The sequence below is a fragment of the Nothoprocta perdicaria genome, unplaced genomic scaffold, assembly GCF_003342845.1.
Source record: "Nothoprocta perdicaria isolate Ctin4 unplaced genomic scaffold, notPer1 scaffold_15, whole genome shotgun sequence".
NCBI classification, from domain to species: Eukaryota; Metazoa; Chordata; class Aves; order Tinamiformes; family Tinamidae; genus Nothoprocta; species Nothoprocta perdicaria.
Window position 1 is genome coordinate 2,747,766 of NW_020454649.1, and position 21,665 is coordinate 2,769,430.

General features: G+C 41.0%; 1 protein-coding gene across 3 annotated transcripts in view; it reads left to right on the top strand.

Annotated features, from left to right (window-relative positions):
* The window catches only part of SLC1A2 (solute carrier family 1 member 2), an 86,375-nt gene extending 65,070 nt beyond the window's left edge, over window positions 1-21,305 (top strand). For all 3 annotated transcript variants that reach the window (XM_026034759.1, XM_026034758.1, XM_026034757.1), the window contains exons 8-11: window positions 1,679-1,873; window positions 4,709-4,843; window positions 10,095-10,326; window positions 13,426-21,305. In XM_026034759.1, coding sequence (XP_025890544.1) covers window positions 1,679-1,873; window positions 4,709-4,843; window positions 10,095-10,326; window positions 13,426-13,500 — 637 coding nt within the window. In that variant the 3' untranslated portion in view covers window positions 13,501-21,305. The remainder of the gene's footprint in view (window positions 1-1,678; window positions 1,874-4,708; window positions 4,844-10,094; window positions 10,327-13,425) is intronic.
* The last annotated feature ends 360 nt before the right edge of the window (window positions 21,306-21,665 follow it).

The following is a 21,665-nucleotide window of genomic DNA, read 5'->3' on the forward strand; positions in this document are numbered from 1 at the left end:
GGGTCAGACTGAGTAAGGCACCTATTTACTGCTCTTTTAACAAAGACATCTTGTGTGCCCACCTACCCTCGCTCACAGGGGCRCAGCTGACTCATACGCCCTATGTGCTGATGATCTGATTGGTGTGGGATTTATCTGTTTGGAAGAAAAAAGACCTTTGTCTATCTTGGTTTCAATATGCATCAATGAACTACATTTTTTAGTTTTGTTGTTCCTTTAATAAGATGGAGGAATATTGTTACCATATCAGGCAAGGAAATCCCAATATTGACTTAAAAATTGACTAGTAATTATTGGTTGATGACTCACTTCATCTTTTCAGCTACCTGCTATAAATACATGCACTAGAGTAACTTATGAGAGAATACTATATTGTTTTTACATGATGGGAATTGTCTCTGTTTTGACTAGAAACACAGACCTAGACATTTGAGTGTAAGGTAGAGGCCTAAGCTCCTGACTTCCAAGTTGCCATAGATGCAGGATCAGAAGAGTAATTTAGGAAGTGACTAAGGTGTCAAGCAGTCCAGAAGGGTTTGGGTTACCCATAGATCCTGTGTGATAAATATGCATCTCATGCAGTTGTCCCAGATATCTAGGACATTTAATGGAGTATTATGTTCTGGTGGTTAGGTACTTCAATCATGCCTTAATCTCCCTTTTCYTTGCTTTGATTATCTGTAAAATGGAAGGATTACATTTTTTTTACCCAATAGTGTCTCTGTGGTAATGAATGAATGAATGAGTTGGAAAGACTCTGAAGTTGCAAGGCACTAGAAACAATATGCTGTAAGTATTTATTTGAGAACCTTTGGTGAGTTTAGTCCTTTACTTTTTTTATTATAAGCAAATTAGTATTTTTATAAAGGGCAATGACAGTAGCATTAACAGTGGTGCAGTAGCCAAGGTCACTGAGAATATCTGCTTATTGTTACAGTTATCCAACTGACTGCAGGGTCAGTTGGAGAAAAGCAAACAACCTAGAGCAGATGCACCCTAGCTGATTCAGTCCTGAAACACTGATTTAAAGGAATTTCCCCAGGTCAGCTTTCCCTTTTCAGAGCAGCTTTCTCAGGCATCAGTAAACTACAGTCAGTGGTGGACCTGACCTCAGGGATACCACCATGAATTAAGGAACCAAAACATGCTTCTGTGAAGGTTTGGTGCCTGTAGCAGCAAGTCCTTTTCCTAAAGCAGGCAGACCTGCTAGGGAAGGGGAGAAGTAGCAGATATTTGCATCCACAGGGGTAAAGATTATGATCTGTTATCAGCTATGTGTTTAGATGAAGGTGTTCTGCTTTGAATTAGTGAATGCAATAGCCTGCACTGTTCCCACAAATGCAAGGCACTGTGGACGAGGAGTCATGTTTCCATTCATGGTTCACATCCTTTCCTATCCTGCAGCCATGTTTCGTATCCTTTCCTGTTTCTGAGCTCTGAGAAGCCTAAGTGCTGTTCTGTTCTTGGCCACAGTCCATTCTCCAGTCTAATTTGAAAATTTGAAAAATTTTCTAAATGCAGTCTAAATTAAAAAATTGTCCAAAAAGTTTTGAATCACAGCAGGAATTGCTAATAGMAAATGAAAACAATGATACAGGAATTTTTGACTTTTCTCCCTCATGTATGTCTGTTATTTTCTAATTATGTCCCTCGTATGTATTTGCTTTCTCTCCTTCAGTGCTGGAACATTGCCTGTTACATTCCGATGTCTCGAAGAAAATTTAGGCATTGATAAGCGCGTAACAAGGTTCGTTCTTCCTGTTGGAGCAACTATTAACATGGATGGAACGGCTCTTTATGAAGCTGTGGCTGCCATCTTCATCGCACAAATGAACGGCATTGAGCTGGATGGAGGGCAGATAGTTACTGTGAGGTGAGTTCAAAGTATTTGTGGACTGGGTTTTTGAAGACTGTAAAATATGAAGCTTTGGGTTGGGTGTTTTCTCAGTGGCTGTGGGATCCACTACAAAATTTGTGGTTTTTTAATAATGCCATGCAGAAGAGTGCCATATATGTTGTTCCTAATGACTTGTGCTTTCTGTGAGTATTTGCCACTTTAGGACATTCTGGTAGTGTTTTTAACGGGTCTGTAGATGGCATTGCAAGGTGAAAGTCAACGTTTTTCTCTGTCTTGTGTGATAATTCACACAGTATAGAGGGTTCCTAAAAGTGGTATGAGGGACATTAACTTTGTACAGTATACCTATTTATATTCATTGGAAAAAAAAAGAACGAAAAAAAAATAGGAGAAAAAAAAATCTACCGCAATTAACAGCAAAAACAGTGTACTGAGCATAGGACATCCTCAGGATGAGGTTACCTGTAGCACAGTCAAAGTACTCTCAGACTTTTTTTCTCTAACACAGAAATTATTAGCCCTATCTTTTCATAGCAAGTAGTAGTAATTAGCATTCAGGTGAATATCTGGAAGGTCAGAAGAAACTACACATTTAAAACGAGTAGGAGTAATTCAAGACTGTTTACTGTAATCCAGTTTTAAGAGTCATTAGATATGGTGACTAATGAAAAAGAATGTCAGAGTTATGACTGCTGCAGCTAAAGTTAACTCATGGTGGAAAACTTGATGAAGACACCAGACCTAACATTTTGAATAGTTCAAATGTGAACCACAAGTGAAAGCTGCCAAGTTTGCCGCCTTCCTGCAGTTTTCACTCGCACGCCTTTGTTTTATTAAACCGTTTTAACACTAGAGAAACACCTGCATAGCAATGCTTAATTCTGTGTTTGTTGTCCAGCTTTATTGCCAGCACGTTTTCCATTCCTTTGTCTCCTGCCCTAACCCCTAAAATAGTTAAAAACCAAACAAACCAAAAACGAGCTTCTAGAGAAGTGAGATGCTGGACGTGAGTGGTGCAATTTTGTTGCTGGAAATGGGAGCAGTCATTTCAGAGGAGRCACGTATTAGACTAAATGGAGACAAGGCAAGGCTCAGCAGTTGGTCAAGAGGTTTGGTAGGCTTGAGTCCCCCTTCTCCCACTTGCACTCTTTTTGAGGGATTGACTCATTAGCACTGTCTGGTCTCAGCATTTTAAGGCTGGTGTAGGCAACCTTATGACTCACATTTACTAAGCAGTGGGCACCTTTGGGCTCTGTAGGAAAACCACTGGTTCTCCTCCTTCCTGCAACATAGCCTTTTTGCTGCAACAGTGTGGAGCCGGCTCTCCCTTGAGGTAGCAGTGCAAGTGAAGGGAGAGTTATTTCATATTATTTCATGCCTGCCAAATGGAGCTTGTGGAGCTGGGGATACTGAGATGATGGGAACACMAATTCACAAAGACTTTTGTCTGTTCAAGATTAATATTTAATTAGCTCTAGTTACTTCTTACTGGTCATACAAATATTGTGATTTCCTGTCTTCTACCAGAGACCCTGATCTTGGAAACAGTGGCCAAGCCAGGCTCAGTTTGGACCTGAGCAGCTTCTGTGCCCTCTAGCCCTGTAAGCGTTGCAGCACGAAGGCTGGCATGAGCTTGGGAATGCTCCCTCACCAGTTGAGGCTGGAAGTGCCTGAGGAGCTGGCACGATGCTCGGAGCCTGGCAGTGGAGCCGAGCATCCTGCCCACGTACCTGCTGGACGTAGCTGGGGCGTTAGGAAGCCAGGCTGTGCTCTAACCCGGACACCTGGCCAGCTCCGCAGCCTGCCTCGTCTGGGTCAGATCTGCCATCTGGCAGGTTGATATCAGGCTAACATCCCCACAGAGCGGATCTGTGGCTGACAGCCGAGGATTTTCCCCTTCCCCTACTTCTGTGCTGGAAGCACTTTGAGATTTGCTGGTTACACCCACAGAATTGCAGTTGTGTTAGTCAGCTCTGTGTTCTGCTTCGAAAAGGCTGAAACTTATTCTTCTCCATCACCTTTCCTTCTCCCGCTTCCCCTCTTCTTTCTTCCCTTGCCTTTTATTTTTTTATTCTTATCTTTTTTTTTTTTTAATTATTTTTAACCTCGCCCTCCCTTTTACTTACTCTCTGTCAAATTACTTTCCATTCTGCATGGCATTGCTCAGCACTGCTAATGCTTGCTGTGGTTTGAACTGCACTCTTACAGCTTCCAGCATTTGGAGCTCTGGAGTACAGATGATTACTCTAGTGGTCTTAAACAAAACAGAAAAAAAAAAAAAAGAGAGAAACAAAAGCAAAGATAAGTTTGGATTTGTGACACAATCAGATGAATTTTGGTTTTGGATATAGAGTGATTTGTAGCTAGGCATGGTACATCACCAGCGTGAACAATGCATTTGGGATACCAAGAACTTTACCCTTCTCTCCTTGGTAATAACCATTTTCTCTAAACTGTTAACTCCTAGTTCATTCTGGAAGTCCCATAAACAAACAGAAATGAACCATCTTGGAAATTCAACCCATAAACATCGAACTTTAGCGAGCCTGGATGATAAAAACTGTATTGGTAGTGCTAGGAAAACACTACTAACCTCAAGATTTTAATGTTATAACCCTGCTTAGTTTTATAGCTCTCAGAACAAACCCTGTAGATCTGGCTAGTATTAAATAAGTATCCTTGGGGGAACACCAAACTTGTCTTGAACTTGCCATGGTTTATCATACAGCCCTTGGTTTTATGGGAAGAGCTTGTTAGAAGAAAGACCTTCCAAATCATCACCTGAACGTGCGATGAAATTATGTTCCGCTTCCTGCTACTGCCCTTTGGTTTTGTTTTTGTTCTTTGCAGTTTGACCGCCACCCTGGCAAGCGTTGGGGCTGCCAGTATTCCCAGCGCAGGCCTCGTCACCATGCTGCTCATCCTCACGGCAGTGGGGCTCCCCACGCAGGACATCAGCTTGCTTGTGGCTGTTGACTGGCTTTTGTAAGTTGTGCTCTCTTGCGTGATGCCTCCCCATTGAAGACTTAGCTAAACTGTCATTTTTCTCATTTCTACTGGTGTAGTTCTGTTTCTCATTGTTCTGATCTAAAAATTAGGATGGATGCTGAATATGGAGGTCCAAATCCTGTCAGATGGTCACAGTAGGGCTTGGGTATTTGTCATATGAAAAGTTTCACAYTCATAATGAAGAAAGTCGTTTTTTTTTCCTGTTCATAAGAAAGTCAGGTGCTTTTAAGTGAAAAACTGTAGGACAGCTGTCCTGGAGTGGTGCATAAATGAAATAAAATTATAAAACAAATGGCAAGATAGAAGGTTATTCCCTAGCTGGATTTTCCTGACAAATTGACAAAATCTCAAGGACCTATCTTCATTTTCAAGATCTTGAACTCAAAGTCCTTCAGAGTGAGGGAAGGTGTCTACAAACAAGAAACAGCAAATTCGAGGATAGTTTTCCAAGGCCTATGTCCCTCAATACCTAGATGCAGAAGCTATTAATATAGATAGGATATGTACCAGGTCGGATCCTTTCTGATGTTGCCATTTGGCAGCATTAACATCTTTTTGTCACTTTCACAGGTGCTGATGAGGCCTCCTCCTTCTAAGCTGCACTGGCCTCTGCAGGCTTTTATGTGCTCCTCTGCTGCCGTGGCAGAGTGTCTTCTGGCCAGCCACCATCCTTCGCCCTAAACTCTTTCACGTAGTGGGCTCTTGTGTCAGCCATGGCACCCGGGTGGGATATGAGAGGGAATATTGGACACTCTGGACTGTTTGTGCATTTCTTCCTACCACTGGTGCACACARCTGCCGGCTTGTGGCAGCTTCTAGTCCCAGATATACTACTAAAGTTGTGCAAGAAAGAAAAGCAGTGATAAGAGTATCAAGACAAAATAGGAAATGACTTTGTCACTTATCTTTTGGCTTACTGAGAAGAATTCAGGATCTTGGTCAATCCTCTGACATGTCCTTTGGGGCTACTGCTATGCTGTGTCTGTTAATACCTGTCATGTCACTAAGAGTCTTGAAGAATAGCTTCCAGCTCTGATTCCTGAAGGAGGCAATTTCAGCTTGGTGAAGCAGAGAAAGAATAACTTATATATTTTATATATAACTGAATACCATACCATGACTCAGAATGGTGAAATAAGGCAGAGTTCAGCTGTCAGAGTACAGGATAGGGAAAAATATGACATTCTGTGGGTTTATTATATTTATGAAATCATGGTTCAAAACAGGAAAACAGTGTAGGAATCTGCAGCTGGGAGGAGGAGAGCAGAAGGGAGGTGCTCACTCATTTTAAATACATGTTTTTACTGGCTCTCAAAGTGAAGGCAAATAGATAGGTTTCTGCMGCTGGTAGGAGGATGTGCAAATGGAGCCTGTGGTTTGTTTGTTTTTTTAGGGAAATGTCATTTAAAAATATTCCTGTGGACTGAGAAGCTCTGCCCACACTAGCAAACCTCAGAGCTGTAAATTTACCAGCAGTTCCRATCCACTGGTTGATGCTGTATTTTAGTCTCAGCTCCAACATTTTTATCTCTGGGTCATCCAACACTGCAGACATATAAATGTCTGTACTGTGGCCCTGTAGCAGTGACAAATATAAGTATGGAAAAGATAGATTAAGAGATAGTGCTTCTGAAAGAGATATTTCAAGTATGTTTCCTAAGTCAATGCCAGGCAAAAGAGCCTTTCAGCCYCCTTGGCTGGCTTTGGATCCTTTAGGCTTAACAATCAGCAATGCAGTTCCAGGGCTTTAAAATTGAAAGAGAGGGGAAAACACAAAAAATAAAATGAAAAAGCAAATACCTGTGTCACGTCAGTAATGCTGGTAAGACAAAGTTTGTAGTTGGAGGTGGCATGCCAATTGATGTACACCATGTCAAATAGCATCATTTTCCACCTTCTTGTGGTTGTGTTGTGGCCATCCTGGTCTAAGGAGATATGCAAAAGGTTGTTGCTGGCATTGCAGATGCTAGAAAAGAGCACAAAAGCCAACTCAGATGTAACTTGTATCAGCTTCTTTTGCAATACTGCAATTATCTGAAACTGCATTCTAACCAAATCCAGCTTTGAATGTTTTGAGCGCGTGGTTTGACACAAAGCTGAGCTGTCTTTGGCCGTGAGCTTGACACCATCTCCTTCAAACTGGAGCCAAAAAGGTTTCTGTATCAATATCTTTTAAAGCCACCTCAAAATCTAGAGATCAGATGGGTCGACCTTTCTCCCACCCCCGTACACATACACAGACTGAGGTTTCACCAGGCAAGTTTCTCAAGCTTTCGCAACTCTCATGGTTTCTCAGTTTAAAATTAAGCGCAACACAGCAGTGACATTTAATAGGACAGTAATTACACGCCAACAGCTGGAATGAATCCAGCTGCTTTTGCGCTAGCCAGGAGCTGGCTGCTTTCCAAATGTGAGGCTGACAAACTTAGCAAATATCACAGCACAGCCTCAAGTACAGTACTGTTTTGCAGCGAGGAAAGAAGAATTAGAGAAAATGAGCTTGGGCAGCTGATCCAGTATTTAGAGCATCTACCTTCATTCAGAAATTCAGATAGGAAAAGAGCACTTGATTTCTGACTCCTTTTCCTTGACTTAGATCTATAAAGTCAGCACATTCAGGCCTTGTCAACATGTGAGTATTACAGACAAGGCTGCATATAAATTGAATTAAGTTGTAGGAAATAGGAGATCTTTCCTAGAATGGCAATGAAGTAAGACAAATTGAACATATTCCTTGATTTCTGCTTTAGCAAGGGATGTTAAGATTTTAATCTCCTTTCTAAAATCCAGTAAGGTTTTTGCCCGGGTTTTTAAGTTCCCAGGAAAGAAGAATGCCTTTTTGCATGCTAGGATACTGTGGGTAAGGCTTAATTAATAAATACTGATAATAATGAGACTTTGAGGGTCTGATTCAGTTCCTCTCTTTTCTTCTCCTCTTCTCAAGGTTGTTAAGCTTGTGATTTTTGTCAGTTTGAGGAGATAATGCACTTACCTCCTCATCAGGATTTAAAGAATTACCTCCCAGTGATTCCAAAGCTTTGAATTTTGAATTGTTTTTTGAGGCGGAACTTTGACTTTCCTTCTCATTATTCCTCCCAGGATTTTGTCCTTTTCTTTAAGGAAACTCTTTGTTCAATTCAGTGTAGTGTGCTCTGCACCACTGTGCAGTTGGTATCAGTGCATCTCTTGGCTACTAGCACTGAACGTGGGCTGTAGCATCTCCTCAAATGACCCTTTCAGAATAAGAAGCATGCCTAAATTATTTTTATGTATTCTTCTTTCCACCTCCTTTTTTTGGCATCATATACTGTCCTTCCCTAGTCTGGCATCAATGAATCCTTTCAAAATTCATTTTTCCCTATGCAAATAAAAATTAAGCAGGTGTACTTTAATATTCTTATGGCATTGTAGCACAGTAGTATATTTGATCGATAGTCTTCATCAAAAATTCACCTCAGCAAATTGTATTTTCCTACAGTGCCCCTCTCTAGCTATGTTTAAAACAGTCTTCATAGGCACAGGATGATAACTATGTAAAACATTTCATTCAAGTGAAGCAAAACTGGAAGAACCTATTTTGCCTGTGGTTGGTTTGTTTGGGTTTTGGTGGGATTACTGGAGACTTCTTTTCCTTCTGGGTCTTCTTTTGAAGATAGAAATGGGCTGATTCAGGTAAGAAATTACACTGCAAGCTCCAAACATGTAAGCAAGATAAGAGAAGGAAGGAGGAAACTTGAAAGGAAATACAGTTCCACAGGTGGGAAAGGCAGATTTACAGATGTTTAGGGCAAAGATGTTGAAAAGTTCTCAGAAGATTTTATGGACATAAATAAGCATGAATAATCAGTGTCTGTCATTTAAGTTTTTTGTTTTGTTTTGTTCTCTTTGCTCAGGGTTGTACAGGAAACAGAGATGCCACCTAAATCTAATGCTAGCAGTAGTGGAGTGTTTTCAAATTAATTAGTGTCGTGGGAGAGAGAGGTCATATGCACGGGCTTTTCTCTGAGCCCTGCTCGTTAGTCTGCCAGACCTGCCCATTAGGGGTGAATAAGTCTTTGTGGATGCTCCTCAAATGCACCTTGGAGAGGTGAGGTGAGGTGGATGTGCCATGGGGAGTTAATCACTGTGATTGCTTCTCTGATCTCTTTGACAACTTAGTGCCTTTAAATTGCAACTAGCACAAGTTTTTCAAGAGTCTTGCACAGAGGCAAATCAAATCACTTGCTGCTGGCACCTATTTGGCAGGTGCAGATGATTTCATACTGTATAATACGACTTGTCTGCCACAGGAAAGATTGTGAGCTCACAGTCCTGCAGTCTTCTTTATGACCCCCCTTTGCGAGGTTTTGGGACAGAACGAGGGAAAATCCACAGTTATGAGTGGAGTGCAAACAGATTGCATCACGTTGTAAAAGCAAGGCAAAGGAAGGCAGATTGTCTCTGTCCGATGGCATCGTGTTCAGGAGGTGCCAGCAAGCAGGTTTCTTTGTAGGGAAGCATGTGGACCTCAGCTGGCACCTCCTTGCAGCTAGGGGCGACTTGTTACTGAGCTGCTGTCGTGGGCTCGTCATTTTGTAGGCCATGACCTATATTTGGCTGGCTCCTACGCTGAGTGCTGGCACGCAGTAAGTGAGTGGGCATGGTGCCATGCTGACAGATGACCATCTGTGAAGATAGCACCAACAGAAGGGCATGTAGTGGGAGCTTGGAAGGCCTGAGACTTATGCAGACAGTTTTTTTTTTTTTTCTCCTCTCTCTCATAATTTTCTCACTTAAACTAATGTTAAGATCGAAGGATGCTTGCAGATCCAAAGCTGTTTTCCCTGGCTTTATTAAGTATGGTTAGTGCCTCCATGAATTCAGATTAACCCAAGGAAGGCGATGCAGGCCAGACGATTTAGGGTGAAACTTTCAGTTCCAGAAGCAGCACCAGGGAGGTCTTGGTGAAGCACAGATCTGCAGTTTGGCTCAGTTTCTAGGGCAAGTTATTTGCCAAGAGCAGTGAGTGTGGGCAGCTGTGACATGGGGCTTTGCGTATCCATTCTTCCTGGGCAAGTCCCCTGGAAAACTGAGGTATTCCACCTGACGGCCACGATCCTCCCTATTATAAAAATGCCATAACCTTTCTGAAAAAAATGCAGGAGCTGTAACAGTAAATCATCCTTTCAGGCTCTACCTTTCTCTTCCTTTCATGACATTCAACCTCTGCCTTTTGCTTCTTTTGTAGGGACCGCATGAGGACCTCAGTCAATGTCGTGGGGGATTCTTTCGGTGCTGGCATTGTCTACCACCTTTCCAAGGCTGAACTTGACACTATTGACTCTCATCATAAAGGGCATGAAGATATTGAAATGACCAAGACTCAGTCAATCTACGATGACATGAAAAATCATAGGGAAAACAACTCAAACCAGTGCGTTTATGCAGCTCACAATTCAGTCATAGTAGATGAGTGCAAGGTACCTTTCACATTTATGGATATTGAGACATGTATATAGTACTGTATGTTTTGTTTTATTTTATTTTTTAAAATGTGCATGTGTTTTTCAAATCGTTCCACAAATAGCAATGTGAGAACAAGCTCTATGAACCCCAGACATTTGGAATGAGTTTGAGCAGTTCAAAAGAAGCTCCTTTGCACTCTCCTTAAAAGATGTCATTTGATGTGAAAAATCATGTATGTTGTTTACATATCAAAAGGCAAGAGGCAGTGTGTTACGGAAATATGCCAAGACACAGAGAATATGGCATGACCTTCTGTGGACATTTACCTWATTTTCTTTGGCAACAGAGAACTTAATTGCCAGCTCGAGATGAAGGATAGTTGCAAACCACATACGGGTGTTGTCACTTGCTGCCTGCCTGCCATGATATGCCGTGCAGAGAGGCACATGCTGAATGCACTTTGCCATCCGGTCACTCCTGCGCTCACCCAGCATGCGCGCGCTTCGCTCCCGCCGTCGCTCCTGCCTCGCTGAGACACACACTGCATCTCCTCTCTCTAATCCCTGCTGTAACATGAGTTAATAATAGTGATAATCAAGTCTTTGCCAGAGCGGAGTGAGCTTGTGAAACCCCACCAGGTGAACACTTGGGGTGGTTGGTGGTTCAGAGTTTGCCTTGCACCCACATTTGGGACCGGGCTGTCTAAAATCGGGAGAGAAGTTTTAACTGAAGAGGAGGAGAGAGAAAGACTGAAACAACCAGCTGGAAACTTTCATTTCGGAGTCAGTTATTTTAATTAATTCTCTCGTCTGCTCCTGTGCACATTGCCTCCGACAGCTGGGTTTGCCAGYGAGTCGACCGGGGCTGTTTATCCAAGCAGATAGTTGCTGCAGCTGAGGCAGCATCTAACTAAATGCCTGCTTTCTTTCCGTTAGCTAAGCAGCACATATAGTGGAAGTRTAAGTTGTATATTACTGAAGTATAAATTGTATATTATTGCTTTCACACATTCCCTGCCTGGCTGGAATTTTTCTTTACAATAGCTTTTTAAACTAATGTGTGGTACTAGCTAATGTCAGGCCATACCTGAATTTTCAGGTAGAGAAAGAAGAGCTTTCATCTTATTATTTTTTCACTGAATCTTTCAAGTTTTTGATAAGGTGACTTTTTTATTTTTAATTAGAGTGGACATTTTGTTCTGACTTACTCATTTTCCATGAGAAAAATGRAAGAGTTAAGCATTTGGAAATTAAAACAATTAATTTTTATGCAAGTGCTTGACTTTAGCCTTGTCAAAGAGATCAGAGGAGTGATTATAGTGATTAACAAGTACCCCACTCCAAGTACTTCTTGACTAACTTTATACTTCTTCTGGAAACCCATTTTTCAGTGAAAGGGAATGTGATCGTTCTAGTGGGTTCAGTACAAATTCAGCTACCATATGAGTCTGAGTTGAGTTCATGGAACTCACTGCTCCAAAAGTTCTCTCTTTCCAGACTCTCAGATTTCCAGAGGTCCAAGCCAAGCTAGAATGCAGTCCTTTGATACTTTACTTATTATATTTTTTTCTTTAGTTTGTCAAGACAGTCCTATCAACCAAGTCATTAGTTTACCTCAGAAACATGGAATAATGTGCTACATCATCCTAAATCCATSCTGTAGGGAAATGTTAGGAACAAAAATGTATGAGCTAGCAGAATTTCACTTTTTTGTTTGGTTTATGTTATGCAAGAGATTTTGGCATTTAAAATATCCAGATGTTAAATCTGAAGAGATATAACTTCATCCTGTAGAGTGCACTGGTGGGGTGAAAAGCTCACTGCAAWTCTGGTCAAAACTTTGAAAGCTAATCTACTAGCATGTCTCTTCTCATACTTTGTGTAATATATTCCATGTATAGTGCTACTTGTCTATAATTTTGCATGGTCAATGTATATTTTTAATAGGCACTCACTTTATGTTGGGATAGAGTGGTTGTTATTGCATGATATTTTTGTATTTTTTTATTATCACATTTCACATGACTCTGTGATTAAGCTGTTCATTCCTGTAATTGCATGTTTTACCATTTCAATTCTCCAAGAAAAACGCTTGACTTTATTTCAAAAATCATTTCATTTTGCCATGTGTCCATGTCCCGAAGCTTCCATGAATGCAGTTTATTCAGCATGGGGAATTTCAGCATTATTTTTAAGATTTCATTTGAAACTAAGACTGCAAGCTTTTAAGGTAAGTTAGGAAAAAGTAAACCGTTCTTCTAGAATTAAGTGAAAGATGTTCTTCCTATTATAAAGTCCTAGACCATTTTTGTAAAGGTATAACATTTTACCTTTAAAAAATTAACCAGTTTGGCTAGAAATATTTCTTTTGAAGCATGGCTTTATTGACAATGATTTTGGGGATGCAACATGCTGGTCAGTATTTACCATAAGTTGGTAGATCACTATAGGTCTTCTCTCAGTCATACTCATAAACTAATACTGAAGCACAACGCTTTATCTGGAACGGTGACATTTTGTTTTTATACTGTATATGAAACAAACAGCATTACTATGATATTTGGTCTGAGAATAGCCAAAATATTTCACTACATGATAAAAACTAGTGATACAATGAACAATATTTTCACAACATGTCTTTGCCTCCATGTCTTTAAAGCTGTTGGAGCTGCAGGTAATTTTCTTTTTGTGTATATAAATAGATATCTATATATAAAATATTATTCTCTCCTTGCACATTTTTCATGCCCTGGCATCAACTTTCTTGTTTTGCCAAGGAATTATGCTGATAAAATGAGATTTTCTGTACTAAGAAAACTATAGGAGATAGGGCAAGAATAGAATTCTGAAAGAGTTTTTAATAACAAAACTACAGCAAAGGCTAAGAAAATAAATTTGGGACATTTTTTCTACTGCTAATGTTTTATAGTCCATATTTGAAATGAACAGTATTTGGGAATGTTATGAATTCTGAATAAATATCTTATGTATATATATGTTAACACGTGGTACATAATTCCTGTAAATATCATGATCTTCCATATAAAACTCATGATTTTGCTTATCAGAGTGCCTTGGTCTTTAAGTCAGTGTGTTGCTGATAATTACTTGCAGGTCACGCTGGCAACCAATGGCAAATCCGCGGACTTCGGTGTTGTTGAAGAAGAGCCTTGGAAACGTGAGAACTGAGGGAAGAGTTTCCCAGCTCCATCTTTAATAAGCCCTGAAGCTCTCTTCTGGTAAAAGCTATCATGATTAAGGAAGACTTCTCCTTTTTTTTTTTTTTCTTTTTTTTTTAATTTAATTTAATTTAATTTAACATCTACAGTTTGTGCTTACTTAATTCGTTAACTGAAACTTAGCAAAGAGCTCGTAAAGTCCTGGTAGTGTCTTTGCCAAATAACGGTCCCTCGCCATCTGGCTCCCTTGTGTTGCTGTGTGATGGATGCAGCTGGAGACTCCTCCGTGTGCGGAGATGTGCTCTCACCCGCCTCCCCTCTCGATCAAGACACAGCGAATGTAGGTGCTGCACAACGGGACGATCCGAGTGCCAGTATGGCTCTCTGCAGGGACACAGGGGCGCAAGGGCATCGTGCCAGGAACGCCCGACATCCTGCCAGCCTTCGAGTGTCTCCCTGACTCTTGTGACATCCCTGTGGATCATTTGCACGGTGGACGTTTGGTCTAGTTAGCACTGTGTGGCTGGAATATCTTTGGGAAATGTCTATGAAGATTTTATGTTTGTTTTGATAATAATAAGCAGCTGGCATGGGAAGCACAGAAACATTGTGCCAAACTGCACTTCAGACTGAACTTGGAGCCAGTGGCGAGATTAATGGACAAAAGCTGATAAATTACCCCAGACATTTTGTTGCATCAGTTCTACTAACATTTGATATCAAGGCAAGATCTTACATTTGAGGGCACGTGTTGTATTTTTGCAGCTGTCACAGGGCAGATACAGCCTTCATCTTATTACGAGGCTGTGCTGATCTGGGACCGCAGTACGCTGCACAATACAAGGTAGTATTAATGCAGGGGTGGCTGCTAGTTCCCTCACTGAATCTGTGGCTGGTTTAGAAACTGCAGGATACCATGGCCTCAGTTAAGCAAACCACAGCTGAAATAGGTAGCGCCTACTACTCACCCTGCTGCACTGAGCTCAGTGGGATTTCTCATGTGAAAGAGGCAACACAACTTAGATACTACTAGGTGTGAGCAAGGATGTCATGCTTGGGTGCATAATATTTCTTTGTAAACAAATCCTGAACCCTTTACACTAAATAATCGAGAGTTTCTGAATGCAATTAGTAACATTTAACTTGAAGTGAAAGATTCTTCCAAGTATGTGTCCCGTTTCAGAGAATGTCTGAACTTGTTACTAAGCCGAATTCCATAAAGTTAACAGATCTGAGCCAGAATTAGAACAGAATAAAGTAGAATTTCAGGATTTAGACCAATACATTAAGCATACATCTCTCTCTCTATCTCTTGCAGAGTAACAATTCATACAAATCTCTAATGCCAGAGAAAAGATTCCTAGGGCGCATGGCATCTGCATTAACAAGATGCTGTTTTGTCAACATGGTGTAGCTGACTCATCCTGTCAGAAGAGATTAGAGTCACAATAATTATCCTGTTAAATGTTTTTAAGGATGCTTGTTAAAACTTGGCAATTCTAGGACACTGGTGACCGCTGTCACAGTATTAGCAATGCTCTGCAGCAAAGCTGAGCCGAGCGGCCTTGGGAAGCTCTACCCAGCAGAGCAGCGCTGGGCAACATTCAGGGAGCATTTAGAGGTTCCCAGAATGGACTAGAATAGGAGAAGATGATGAAGCTGAAAATGGCAGAAAACAGAGTTGAAATATTTTTGGACATAGGCTGGCCAGTGTCAGTGCTGAGATCTGTCATGGGTGTAAACAGGAATAATGTGTTTAACTGTAGAGTGGTTGCTTGGCTCTGTAAAAGCTAGTGAAATGTAAATATAACTTGCTCTTGCTCATCTGCATTCATGTGAAGATCTCCAGAAATGCATGTGGGCTTGAGCCAACGAAGGTTACTTRCATGAATTAATGATGTTGAGCTTGAGTCCCTTGCCAGGGTATTCCTCATTCAAGCATTTGTTGGCATGGAATATTTTTCTTGCCTTCCTCTTTTTATTCTCACATGCCATTGCTACCAGCCTAAAAAAAAAATAGCCTGCATAATTTAGTAAATATTCAACCACTGTGAATTCTATAGGTCTCTCACATGTATTAGAGACAGAGACCTTTCCCACAGGTAAAAATCTCACCTTGAAGACTGTTTTTATGAAGTCTGGAACTATAAGGTATTTGTAAAAGTGATAGGCAGTATTTTCTTCAGTCATTTTTATTAGAATATCCAGAGTCCAACCTTCTTCCAAAACACAGGGGAACCAACCCACCTATTTTCTTCTTAAAGTGCGTTTGTAATAAGAAAAACAGAAGTCACAGATTTTTGCACTTTAGATACTGCATTGAAAGCGTRGGTGTTAAGCGCATCCCAGGCTCTGGGACCTGGTCTGCATTTGAAGAAATTTCCTCTTCTGGGTGATGTGCCAGCACCGTGCCTCTGGGGCACGTAGGAGTGCTGCGATGTACCTACAATGTACACTGCGCTCTCCCTTCGCAGCCTGCTGGATCACAGCAAGAAAAATTTACTGCCGCTTGAGGAGCAGACGTAGCCAAGAGTAACATGCGGAGTATGGCCTGGCTTCTCAAATCATGTCATAGCCCAGCCCATCAATTAATACAGGACTGCCCAGGCTGTTCATCCTGGCAGTTTCTTAGAAGCAGCTACATCAATTGCTTGTCTTGAAAGTAGCTTTAGACAACTGGTYTGTATAAGCCTAGTTGCCTTTTGAAGCTGTTAATAGCTGGAAGCAAATAGGGCTGCCAGCAACGTGTGACTAGGCAATGCCACATCATTACATACTGGGAAAGGCTCGGGATACGCTCACGCTTATCCACGTGGGACATGCCGTCCTTTGAAGAGTGATCCTTCAGACGGAGGCTAGGGAGGAAGGAATGGGATGCTGCAGAAACTCCACCCACACGAGAGAGGGTAATTTGGGCCTTTCGATAGGACAAGAATAGCAGACTGTGATTTAAAATAGCAATTCTTTAGATACAGTAACTCAGGGAAGTTTGAAAAGRTAATTGCAATGGCATTTCTCTACTTAAGTGTGGATGTGGGTGAAGGAGAAATGTTGTTTTTGGTAAACTCCTCTGCTTTTACCCTGTCTGAATTCTTAATATAGTGTTACTCTGACAGAGCACTGTATTTAACCATCAAAAAGCTTTCCGTTTCTCTGGGAAAGTGTAACTCATTCTTGGCTTGCATTTCTTGATTTGCTCATTCCACATGAGACTGGGTTGCTACTTAACTGAATAAACACAGAATAACCCAGGAGCTGGCCACTCAAGCTAATGCACAGTTCATGTTTAAGTAGATGATGCTGGTTACTGATGATTCTCTTTTTATTTCACCAGGAGTGTTAATTAATATATTAATTTGCTTCTGGCAAAGGTTCTGTATTTGTTTCCAGTACCTGGGTAGCAAAATTAAAACCCTGTGGAAAGTGATATCTGCGCTTCAGAAGGAACTAGTATTTCTTTCTGCTTTCATCTGTTTGTGGAGCTGTCTGCTCCTCCCTTGGTCTTTGCAACTGCAATATCCTTTGCCCTTCTGATTGCTGCATCACTAGCACACAGAAAATCTAACCCTGGTAAAGACGCAGTTAATGCTTAATTAAGAATGCTTGAAGCACATACACAGGCAGTTACTTTATGCATTTTTTGCTGAAGCTGGGTCAGCATTCTCTTACTATCTATTAATTAGAGCTAAGGAGCACTGTACATTAAAAGTAAAGAAGAGAAGGAGCACTTTGTAACTCAATTTTCTTCATGACTTCCTTTAGAGGAAGGCACCAGCACTCTTAGGAGCCAAGCGTGGGACTTGCACAGGGAAATGCTTCAAATAACTGGGGGCTATGTTTTCGTACATGCTCCTTCCATTTGAACCAGCAAGAATCTATTTTCTCAAAAAACTACTTTTTTGCAGTAGTGAAACCTGTTCCCGCACCRTCCTGGCCACCTGAACTCCCACTGAAAGCCGTGGGAGTCTTGGGCTTCCCAGAAAGCCGAGTCTCTTCCTGTCTCCCTTAAGTAATAAGACGTTTCACAATGCAGTCCTAGGGAAGAGTCACCATCTGGTATTTAAGATGAAAGTGATTCTCACACCCAAAATGTTTTTGTCAAGATGCTGCAAAAGGAAACCACGTCTGTGCCACAAGTCCAGCAAGGAGCTTAAAACTCCGCATAGAAGCTGTGATCACTCTTGCTACAGTTTTGATCTGTTCTTCCCTGAGATCTAGCTAATCTCCATTTTTTTTTTTCTCAAAGCACRGGGAATTCAGAGCTTTATGTCACTTTTAAGCGCATCAGTAGTACAGATTTCGCATTTGTTTTCCATCACTCCTGGAGCCATCACTTTTCTTGTAGTAGATATCCAGAAGAGCAGACTGCTCATCTGAGAGGCTGCAGCAACAGGGTTTGAACAAATTCCTTCTGGCAACTGCCTCGATTTTCTTTGCTCTCTCCATTTTGCTTGTGTTGTTACGGTCCTGTTGTAGCAACACAGCAGCAATCACATAATTCCCTGAAAACACAAACAGTATTAAACCTTGCCTCTGACCTCCAGTTCTGCAAATGCCTTTAAAAAGGCTCTGAGCTTTAGTACCAAGCTCAGAAATCCTTTTTGTAGACACTTAAAGGTATAACTGTTTATCATGTCATTAAGTTCTGTTTTCCCATTTCTAGTACTGCATTTGAATTAATTTACAGAGAGTAAATAAGGGCACTTTATAAAAATGTACTGTAATTTTATTCTGTTACGAGCCAGAAGATTATCCTTGATTTTTATTACTGTGACTTCTAAGGCCATGACTAGGGTATTTTTCATGTTAGCTGTTACAATAGGCATCGCCCTGGAGCTGTTTGCCACTCATAAAACTCTATTTGCTTCAGCACATGAGGTCATGTGGAAGCTCCTGCTCCCAGCAGAAAATACTTTATTTAGGAGTAACAATTTTCTTTTCTCCAGTCATATTGATCACTCTGAGGGAAAAAATGTTTGTCCAATTATTATTGTCTGAGTCATTATACAGAGAAAATAACTTCAAGTATTGGGAAAAAAAAAAAGAAAAAGAAAGTAATTGCAATTCTCAAGTGTCGGAGAAGACAATTCAGCTTCCCCAGTGGACACCAAGCTGTGTCCCTCTGTAATCCTCAAAGCACAAGCGATGCTCTGGTTCTGCCCACCTAAGGCAGGACCTCATGCTAGGCACGTCCCTAGCAATGTGCCTGGGTCGGACTGCGCAGTGGGTCCCTCCTCCGTTTCTCCTCCTGATCATATTGGATATTCAGTTGAAATCTGCTGCTATGAATGAGCCAAATCGCTGCTAAAGGCCGGGTGCTGTGAATTCCTTTGCTTCTTGTGTGAATGGGCTCACTGGGAAAAGGCGCCGGAGACCCCATCCCTCAGGTTTCCCCTCCGTCCCGCAGACASCTTCCCCCTCTGTGGAGACCTGGGGACTCCCAGGTCATACAAGCTCAAGCATGTACAGTGGTTGCGCATTCGAATCTATGAGTCCTATGGAAAACCGAGGCTCCAAATATTTAAAAAGAAGGGGAAAAAAGGAGCATTTTGCTGAGCCACCAATTAAAGTAGGTCTCTTAGGCTGAGTAGATGCTAACCCACGAGCTAAGGAAGGACTTAGGGAGCAGGAAGACTTGAGAGATTCCTCATGTCACCCAACTTTTTGCTGTACACTTCCCTTTTCATTTTCACCTACCTTCTGCAGCAGCCCCATTACTGATTGGTGCTGGAATAGCCAGTCATTCTAGTCTGGTTTCCCAAATTCAAAAATTTTGCAAGTGTTTTTAATGATGCTCTGTGGCAAGCGCCACAGCGCCAAGGGAGACTGTTGTAGGCAGCATCACGCAACCTGGATTGTCTGGTGTCTGTATATTGCTTTGTACATAAATAGAATAGTTTGCAGGGATTTTTGTATCGTTCTTTTCTATTTTTTTCTACAGTTTTTTCAAAGGCTGTATGCAGATKGTGTTTACAAATTGATTTTGCAGTCAAAATCGTAGATTGTAACGTTTCCATTTTGCTGTTTTGTGCGTGCTTGTGACTTCTGGTGTAGTACAGGTTGTCCTGCCTTCTTAAAGATGATTGCACACACTTTCCCCCAATATGTCCTGCTCCTTTATTAAATAGATCCCACTTCCTATGATCTGGTGTGAAGTATAGTTTGTAGAATGCATGAGAAAATGTTGCATATGTATTTATATTGTTAAATAAGATATACTCAACAGCAATTTAGTTATTAATACAGGTTTTTACTTATTCTCTGGAAACTACAGTGTAGACTGAGCTAAATTACCTAGTATCTGTAATTTACAGACACACAAATATTTTCTTATAATATTTTCTATATGACCATATAAGATAGGGAAATAATCCTCCCAAGGGGATCTATACCTTAGAACAAAAGCAGTTTTCTTACAACATTTAAAATCAATTAAATGTTTCTGTGTTATGTTCAATGAAATAAGAACATGTTTATGTTTAGTGATGAATTATAAACAAAGCACAAAATGCAGGAAGCAAATAGGAATTTCAAGATGTCCTTAAATGCTGCAGTTCATTATGGAACAATGTTATTATAATCTGAACAATCTTCTAGATTGACCGTCTTGGGCAATTGTCCCTCATTTTTCCTGGTGTTACCTGTGCCAAGTTCTGCGGCTCTTTCTTAGGATCTGCTCATGTGTGATTGACTAACTCGGAATGCTGAATAAAGCAAGCTGGAGAGTTGGGTAGGCAAAAAACCAGGTACATAGCAGGTACTAAGCCCATGTTGCTAGGATAAAAGGTGCATGAGTTCAGCCTGCAGAAAGACTTCACAGCTTGGCCTCTCTTGCGCCTCCTTGAAAAGGGACCAACAGAACAACCRTGGGACCAATTGAACTGGGTAGCATCTGGGTAGCAACAAATACCTCCTCCTTTCTTCTGTATTTTAAAGAACACAAACAAACACTCTATTTTTTGACCAGAGAAGTGAGCATTGCTTCTCTTTTATGATTGTAGGTTCCCACTAGGCAAATACCTCTTGCCATTAAGGCCATTGCTATCCATATTTTTATTCCTTCAAAAAAGTTCCATGTTAATTAAATACAATTTAACATAGCCAACAGTTAGAGAAAAAAAAAAAAATCCTGTTATAGGCAACTAGATCCATGATTGTGATTCAAAGAAGCAAAACAAAGAAAACAATGAATGGCAAATATTGCTATCCCAGTGTGACTGACACTGGGCATCTCTTCACCAATTCAGAATTCTATAGGACTGTTATAGTCGCCTTAGGTTTTGGAGTCTAAATAGCTGATCGATATACATATAGAAAAGTGTGTTGATGTACCCTTGCATTTTAATCTTTCTTGTATTTTAAATGAGACGTACCAGGTATTACCTTACTTGGAACTGCGGGTAGAATAGTGCTACGGGCGTTACTAATAGCAGTAGATCCTTCCTGTCCCGGGTTTGACATTTTGTTGAAGCATGATGTCCAGTGCCTCTCTGCACTTAGTGTAGATAATGTAGCTATCAATGTGTAATTTCAGTGAAATGGTGTATACAGTATGGATAGAGATGCTTTAATTTAATTAATTGCTGTGCATTGAACTATAGTAGAAAATCAGACTGTCTCTTAAAATTTTGTTCTAGTATGGGGAATTTTTGCTTTTATTGGGGTTTATTTTCCTTTTGGCCATTTAACTGAATAAGCTCTGTAGCTTAGTAGGTGCTTTCTCTGTCTATTATGGAGTATCTTGTTCTGATAACATTCAGACTCATATATCCAGCCAACTTACTGTAAATAGGTTATTTTTAGTTTACAACTACCTAACCAGCATGGTGTGTGTTAGGAGCTGCATGTGTTTGATTCCTTGGCAGTGAGAGGCAGCAGCCCCAGTATAGATCTGCTGCCTTGCGAATGCACTTAATGATTGCATTAAGCATTAATAGACACAGAACATAGTTTATGGTTTGTTTTCTTCTTGTTTGCCTGACTCATTGGAACGCTGTCACCGTAACTGTAGCGAGTTCAAATTAGCACAAGCGTCGAGAGAAAAAACAACAAAAACCGCTGTAGCTGCGCTCTCCCTTTGGACCCCCTGTTTCCTTTTGCCTCTGTGCACTGTGAAGTGGCCCAGCAGTCCCCAGCCGTGCTGTAGGAGCCCCCTGAATCCCTTCCAGGGCCTCG